This window comes from Pestalotiopsis fici, assembly GCF_000516985.1.
Source record: "Pestalotiopsis fici W106-1 unplaced genomic scaffold PFICI_Scf_5, whole genome shotgun sequence".
NCBI classification, from domain to species: Eukaryota; Fungi; Ascomycota; class Sordariomycetes; order Amphisphaeriales; family Sporocadaceae; genus Pestalotiopsis; species Pestalotiopsis fici.
In genome coordinates this window covers 3,536,408-3,543,564 of record NW_006917095.1, presented here as the reverse complement: position 1 = coordinate 3,543,564, position 7,157 = coordinate 3,536,408, and the positions used below count along the sequence as shown (strand labels likewise).

The 7,157-nt window shown below is 52.3% G+C and overlaps 1 protein-coding gene across 1 annotated transcript; it reads left to right on the top strand.

Moving 5' to 3' along the window:
- Positions 1 to 1,989: 1,989 nt before the first annotated feature.
- Positions 1,990 to 6,924, top strand: PFICI_08363 (uncharacterized protein; the record flags this gene model as incomplete). The annotated part of the gene is made up of 4 exons (XM_007836944.1): positions 1,990 to 3,488; positions 3,552 to 5,510; positions 5,566 to 6,175; positions 6,253 to 6,924. 4 exons carry the CDS (start codon positions 1,990 to 1,992, stop codon positions 6,922 to 6,924), a joined length of 4,740 nt encoding a protein of 1,579 aa, XP_007835135.1.
- Between the last annotated feature and the right edge of the window lie 233 nt (positions 6,925 to 7,157).

Here is a 7,157-nt window from a genome sequence, read left to right as displayed (position 1 = left end):
GGAAAAGAGAGAGAGAGAACGAGCATGACGGGAGAGACAAGATAGGACCTAAAGGTAAGGATGGAGATATCGACCTGTTCGAATACCGTCGTGGGGCAACAAGTATGGCGTAGCAAATCACAAATACTTGGGTTATTTACCTACTCATCTTTACAAATACAGGTAGCTGGTAGGCATCAATGATTGAACTAAATGCAGGTATTATTACCCCAGATAATGCAGCAACTGCATTGCATAGCCTGCCTACATTACCTACTACATAAGCTTAACCTTCATACTTTATACATAGATAATTCGACATGTTTACACGGTAGTCAAGGCAGGTTGTGCATAATTTACACAGGAAAGATTGACCACTTACAACCAGACTTCTTTTTTTTTGTTTCGATTCCTAATTATTGGATGCACTTTGTAGCCTTTCGCTCACAAGAAAGTAATACGAATCATGAAAAGATGAAAGAAAGAAGACAAGAACCGATACCCGGAGCTTTGTCAGTCGATGGATACAGGGTATTTGGACATGTACGCTACCATATATATGTGCAGCTATTCAATACATTCTATACCAAAACTGCTCGAGGGCTGCTACATTCTGACTGCAGTCAATAGGTAGTATTCAACACTGGCTGCAGTCACTGCTCCTACATTACCCAACACCCTGTCGCTTAATGTCCATCAATTCCCATTCCTTCGGCCTCCTCACCCCCACCACCACCACCTGGGCACCACCACCACCGCACGATCCAGCGACCCGAAATCAATCTCCCATTTTTAGCATGCCCCAGTCATTACATTACCCACCCATTATGTTGGTCCGGAAAACCCTGTAACTACCCAGGCACTGGTCTCTTGCATGGTCAAACTCCAAGAGTAAGAGAGAGAGAGCAAGAAGAGATTGCGAGCAAATAGTCAATTTCGAGCATCCAAAAATGAATGTTGCATGGGAAGAGCATATTGAATGGTTTCCATTGTGAAAAGGATTTATGTCGCGAGGCAAACGGGCGGGCGGGCTGGCTGGCTGGCTGGCTGTTACAGAGGTCAAATACAAGGTTTAATGCAATGTATCTTCTCGGGTACGCTAAGACCTGTACCAGTGGGTGGACAGACATGCTAAAAGTACCTAGGTTACTAGAGTTACCTGAATCTAAACTGTCCCATAACGTCTCTCTCTCTCTCTTTCTCTCTCTTTTCCTCCTCTCCTGCCTACCAGACTTCAGACTATTGACCACCCCACGCCAAACCAGCTCAATGTAGACCAGCCAGCCACTACTACTACTACTACTACTCCACTACGACGACTACACACTACTGAACCAGTTTTCCATCGAACCGAAGAAAGATATCAGAAACTTAACACTATAACCCCAACCCACCACCATACCGTTCTATTGCCTTTCTTCTCGAGGCGTTTGCGGCGTTGTCTGGGATTAGATCTGTTTGTTGCGCATCGACCATAGCGCTCGCGTCCAGCATTGCGACAACCGCCCTCTCCCTTTTTTTTTCTTTTTCTTTCATCTCCGCCGATCGAGACAGTCGACTCAAACAGCCCGCATCGCTCTCCAAGCCGCCCATTCCTGTGACGGAGCCGAGCCTCTGCAGAATATAGCGTCTCATCCGTATCGCTTTTCCTCCTCGTCCTTCTCTTTCGTCGTCGTCGTCGTCTCCTCTCTCCTTGTCTCCGTGTCGCCTGTGCTGTTTCTATAACTCAAGCCACAGTAACGTTGTCTTGTCATATGTCCCATGTCTACCTGTACAGCGTAGATTAAGACGCACCGCAATCGAAGAGGGCGAGGACAATCCGTGAAGTCAAGAGATATTTGAGAAGTCCCCGCCGCGTCTCGCTTTTGGCCGCGTGAGGCCTCACCGGAAACGTCTCTGGCTTTCCAAATGCATCCTGCCTCCCCTCCGCCCAGCCGTGCTGTAATCGGCAGGCTATGACGAGGCCGCCCACTCGTTCGCACTCCTTTGACGACGACGGCCGTTGCGTAAATGCTGCCTCTAGTCCAGGTGCACCAGGCGGTGCCGACGCCGAACCCGAACCCGTTCGAGACGAACCCTTCTTTTCGGCAGCAGTCTTACGCTTACCACAACCAGTTCGATCAGGGCCCCAAGCATGGTCTTCTCGCACAACACCGTGCTTTCCCGATCCGTGCCTCACAGCCGCCGCACTCGGGCCACTTGTCTTGCGGCCCCAGTTCGAACGAAAACTACCTGAGGAGGAAAACGCCAAATGGCATTATAGACGCCGCGTATGATGGGACACACGCCCAGCTTGCTACAGGGCCACCGCCCCTCAAGCACATGATTCTCTCCGGCGCCGCGAGCCTATCCTCGACTCCAGCTGCCTCAACCAACTATGACTATGCTGCGGCTGGCCAGCCGGCCTGGCTGCCGCGTGGGGCTGCTGCTGCTGCTGCTGCGATGGCGACTGGCTTTTCCGAACCAAGAGGCTTTAATACGGCCGACATGAATTCCTTTGCTTATGACATGAATTGGCGTCAAGGCCCCGACCACGGCTTGCGGCCTGCCATGGCTGTCGACTCTGCGCCAAGTGTTCCCTCGGGGGCCTACTACCCATATAATAATTCGCTTCGTGTCCCCGCCGTCATTCAACCAAACTATCAACAATCTCCTGGGCCTACTATATTCAACAATGGTGGCATGGCTCCTCCTCAGGCATGGCCAGAGATGAACGCCCAGGGCCTGGAAGCTACCGCGTTCGGCATTCACGCACACCAATATATTCATCCACAAGCTCCTTATCCCTCCATGCCAATGTTCCAGGCGGCTGGGCATGGTTTCCGCCCAGATCTAGTGCAGAACAACCTTCAAACGCCCGCGCAAAGGCTCGAATCCTTGACTCTCGACTCATCCGCATACAATGGAACAGGATCGCGCATGCTTGATTCATCAAATTCCGTTGGGTTTCGTGAAAAAGCTTTGTCAAACGCCCACCGGACCTATGTCGAGCTACTGGCCCATTTGCATGCTCACAGAAAGTCGGCTTCGGCTCGCTCATCTGGTCGATCGTCATCCAAGATGATAATTTATCCAAAAGTTCCTTCTGTTCCAAAGCAAACCGCCTCAACCTTTAGTCGACATCAATCCTTCGGTCACGCGAACTCGCTCCAACACATGACACCACCAGTGTCACAGCTACCTCGCGGTCATGGAGGGTCCTATGATCCTCTACTCAATGTTACTGCTGGGCATGCTGCGAGACTGGGAGAGGTGCACAACGCCTCATTTCATCAGCTGTCCCATGGAGGCCCGGTCACTTATCATTCAGCTGGGCTTCAACGACCCATGACTGGCGGCTCACCAGTTCACAGTGCCATGACAGCTGCAAATGTGCTACACCATCTGTGCGAACAAAGTGACTGGCAGTGGGTTGATGGCATGCTCTTGGGGGGCTGCCTGTACTACGGACTTGAGAAGTATGAAGAGGCTCTTGAGTGGTTTGCTCGGGTCTTGGTCGTCGACAAGAGGTAAGTATATTGGCACAGCCCAATGAGCCCACGAGACGCTGTGTCGCATTAACGTATTTTTAGTCATATTGAGGCGTTGTGCAACAAGGGCGCAACACTATACTGTTTGCACCGGAACAGCGAAGCAGAGGAGCATTGGCTTGAAGCCGTCAAACAGAAACCGAGCTATCTGGATGCTGTGGAACATCTCGTTGGGCTTCTTTGCTCAGCGCAGCGCAGCCGGGAGGCTGTTGGGATCATCAGCAGCGTGCAACGTGCACTGCGGATTCAAGACCATTCCAATACCGGTCACCAAAGGATCATGCAAGGGGCAGATTTGCATGCTTCCGCGACGGAAAACATACCCACGGATACGGCAATTGTAGATTACCTGGTGGCCAGAGAGCCTGTCCCTCCCTCCGCCCAGCCGGGTTACGGCTCCAGTGGCTATCGGGTCCCGGGAAGCGAAAATGGGCGGATGGTTGCCTTAGTTCATGCCAAAGGTAACATGCTCTACGCCTTGAAGGAGATTGGTAAGGCGTCAGAGGCCTTTGAGGAAGCAGTGCTCATTAGCGCGGGAAGAGGGGTCAAGTGTGTTCAATCCTTGATAGACAGGATACACTATGTCCTTGCCCCTAGAAACGCGAATGCGCTTCTCGGTCATGGCCAGGAAACCATTCCTGCGGGGCCTCTTCTGCTGCCGCCCGAAAAGGCGAGGCATACGGCTCAACTTGTGTTCACTAACAACGGAGAGCTCCCTGGGCTGCGTTTTGTACCTCACGGAGTCTCCAAGAAGTCGGCAATATCGACAACAAGCAATTCCTTGCTATCCTTGGCTAAAATCTTCCAAGATGGTATGTCTCATGGGGGTCTGATTCAAGCTCGTATGAGACAGCCACCCGGCGTTGGTGATATCCTGGCTCTATACTATTTATCACTCTCCTTGTCGGAAAGCCCCTCGACTGCCAACAATGTAGGCATTCTTCTTGCGAGCGTCCAGCAGTCTGCAATCCCACAGCCTCAGGCTCTGGGAGAAAGCGCAGCAGCAACATACTCCATCCCGGGCATAGTCCCGGGGAGCGGCCTCGACTTGGCCCTAGCATACTATAAATATGGACTGGAACTTGACAATAAGCATGTCCACCTTCATACTAACTTGGGTAGTCTCCTCAAGGATGTCGGCCAGCTTGATATGGCTATTGGACTGTACGAACAGGCTGTCAAGTGTGATGGCACCTTTGATATTGCATTGACGAATCTGGCCAATGCTGTCAAGGATCGTGGCCGTATCAATGATGCTGTAATGTATTACAAGCGTGCTGTGCAAGCCAATCCCAATTTTGCCGAGGCTGTGTGTGGACTTTCGACGGCTTTGAATTCAGTCTGTGACTGGCGAGACCGTGGCGGCATCGTCTTTCCAGGCTACAGATACGATCGCTGGCATGTCGACGAAGGTGGTATGCTACGAGATGCGAGGAATACAGCTGCCAATTTCGGCCTGGTCAGCCGCGTGGCCGATATAGTCAGCAGACAGCTCGGTGAGTCCTCACACTGGGGCGCTGGTGTGCTGAGAAATGGCACACTCGAGGCCATTGTAGCACAGCTGCGCGCTGCCGGTGCAGATCGGACCGATGGAGAGCTCAACCTCGAGCTTGAGGTTCAGAAGTGGGCAGGGCGTTCCTGGGAAGGATCTCGGCTACTTCGTCTCCTGGAACGGTCCATCAAAGCAACAACTCGTCTTTGGTATCAGGACAAATACATTCGCGGCCGAGTGTCTGAAGTCGGCTATCCTCGACCGCGTATCCCGGCCTCTCTGACGGTGCCATCTGCGCCCACTGTCTTACCATTCCACACTTTTACGTGTCCTCTGAGTGCAAGGGATATTCGCATGATATCTCAGCGTAACGCTTTGCGTATTTCGTGCTCGACCTTGAGGTCTCCATGGCTGCCCAACTCAGTGTATCCCCCGCCGGCTCCGCCGCAACCTCATCTCAACGTTGGCTATATATCATCGGACTTCAACAATCATCCGCTAGCTCACCTGTAAGTATTCCATCCGCTTGTGAAAGGAAACACGCTGCTAACCTACCATCACCAGAATGCAATCTGTCTTCGGCATGCATGACATTAAACGCGCAAAAGCGTTCTGCTACGCAACCACGGCTAGTGATCGATCTACACATCGCGAACAAATCGAGCGGGAGGCGCCCGTCTTCCACGATGCCAGTAGTTGGTCAACCGAAAGGCTGCTGGATCAGATTGTGAAAGATGGGATACACATCCTGGTTAACCTGAACGGGTACACGCGCGGCGCCCGGAACGAAATTTTTGCGGCAAGGCCCGCACCCATTCAGATGTCATTCATGGGATTTGCAGGCACGCTGGGGGCCGAGTGGTGCGATTATCTTCTCGCCGACGAGACGGCCATCCCATCGTCGACATTGCGGCCTGTCAGGAGCAATATCAGCCTCGAGGACGTGTTCCGCGATGAGGAGTCAGCAGAAGAGGAGGATTGGATGTACTCGGAGAACATCATCTTCTGCCGCGATACTTTCTTCTGCTGCGACCATGCACAGTCCAGCGGAGCTGAGGAGAGAGGCATAACATGGGAAGAGGAATTGTCGCGGAGGTGGAAGATGCGGAAGGAGTTGTTTCCAAATCTCCCCGATGACGCCGTCATCCTTGGTAACTTCAACCAACTTTACAAGGTAAGTTTATGAGATGACTGATTCAAGAGATCCCCACCGAGGATGAAATTTCTTTTTTATTGACTTGTATCATGTAGATCGACCCGGCAACGTTCAGGTCATGGTTGCGAATCCTCTCTAATGTGCCCAAGGCGGTACTGTGGCTTCTACGATTCCCCGAACTGGGCGAGAACAATCTCCGGAGGACAGCGAAGCAGTGGGCTAGTGAAGAGGTTGCCTCGCGTATCATCTTTACAGATGTCGCGCCCAAGCAGCAGCACATCTCCAGGGCTCGTGTCTGTGATCTGTTTCTAGACACCCCCGAGTGCAACGCGCACACAACGGCGGCGGATTGTTTGTGGTCGAGCACCCCGCTGCTAACATTGCCAAGGTATCCTTACAAGATGTGCTCACGGATGGCAGCTTCTATCCTCAAAGGGGCTCTGCCCAGGGGCAAAGAAGGTGCGAGGGCTGCCGAGGATCTGATAGCCGAGGATGAAGACGATTACGAGGCTCTTGCCACGAGACTAGCCAGCGGACTGAGCTACAAAATGACCAATCGATCGTACGGAGAAGGCCAGGGGAGGCTGGCCGAGTTGCGCAGGACCCTGTTCGACGCCAAATGGACTTGTGCACTGTTTGACACTCGGAGATGGGTCAGGGACTTGGAGGATGCATATGACGAAGCGTGGCGCCGTTGGGTCAGTGGCGAGGCAGGCGACATATATCTTTCAGATGTGAAGACTGTCGCCAAGGCTCAGGGCGGATAATTATTACGAGATTGCATGTGTATGCGTGCGCAGAGCAAGCAAGCATGGGTGTCTGGCGTCTTTTTTTTTTTTTTTCTTTTTCTTTTTTTTTGGGTTGGTGGCGGTTGGATATTTTGCAGCGTTCGTGAGCAGGTATTGGTTGTCTCCAGGGGGGTCGAGAGAATTTACCGAAACAGCGGCAGCAGACGAAGAGACTTGCTCTGTTGGTTCCTTGGATGATGAGACTCGTTGTG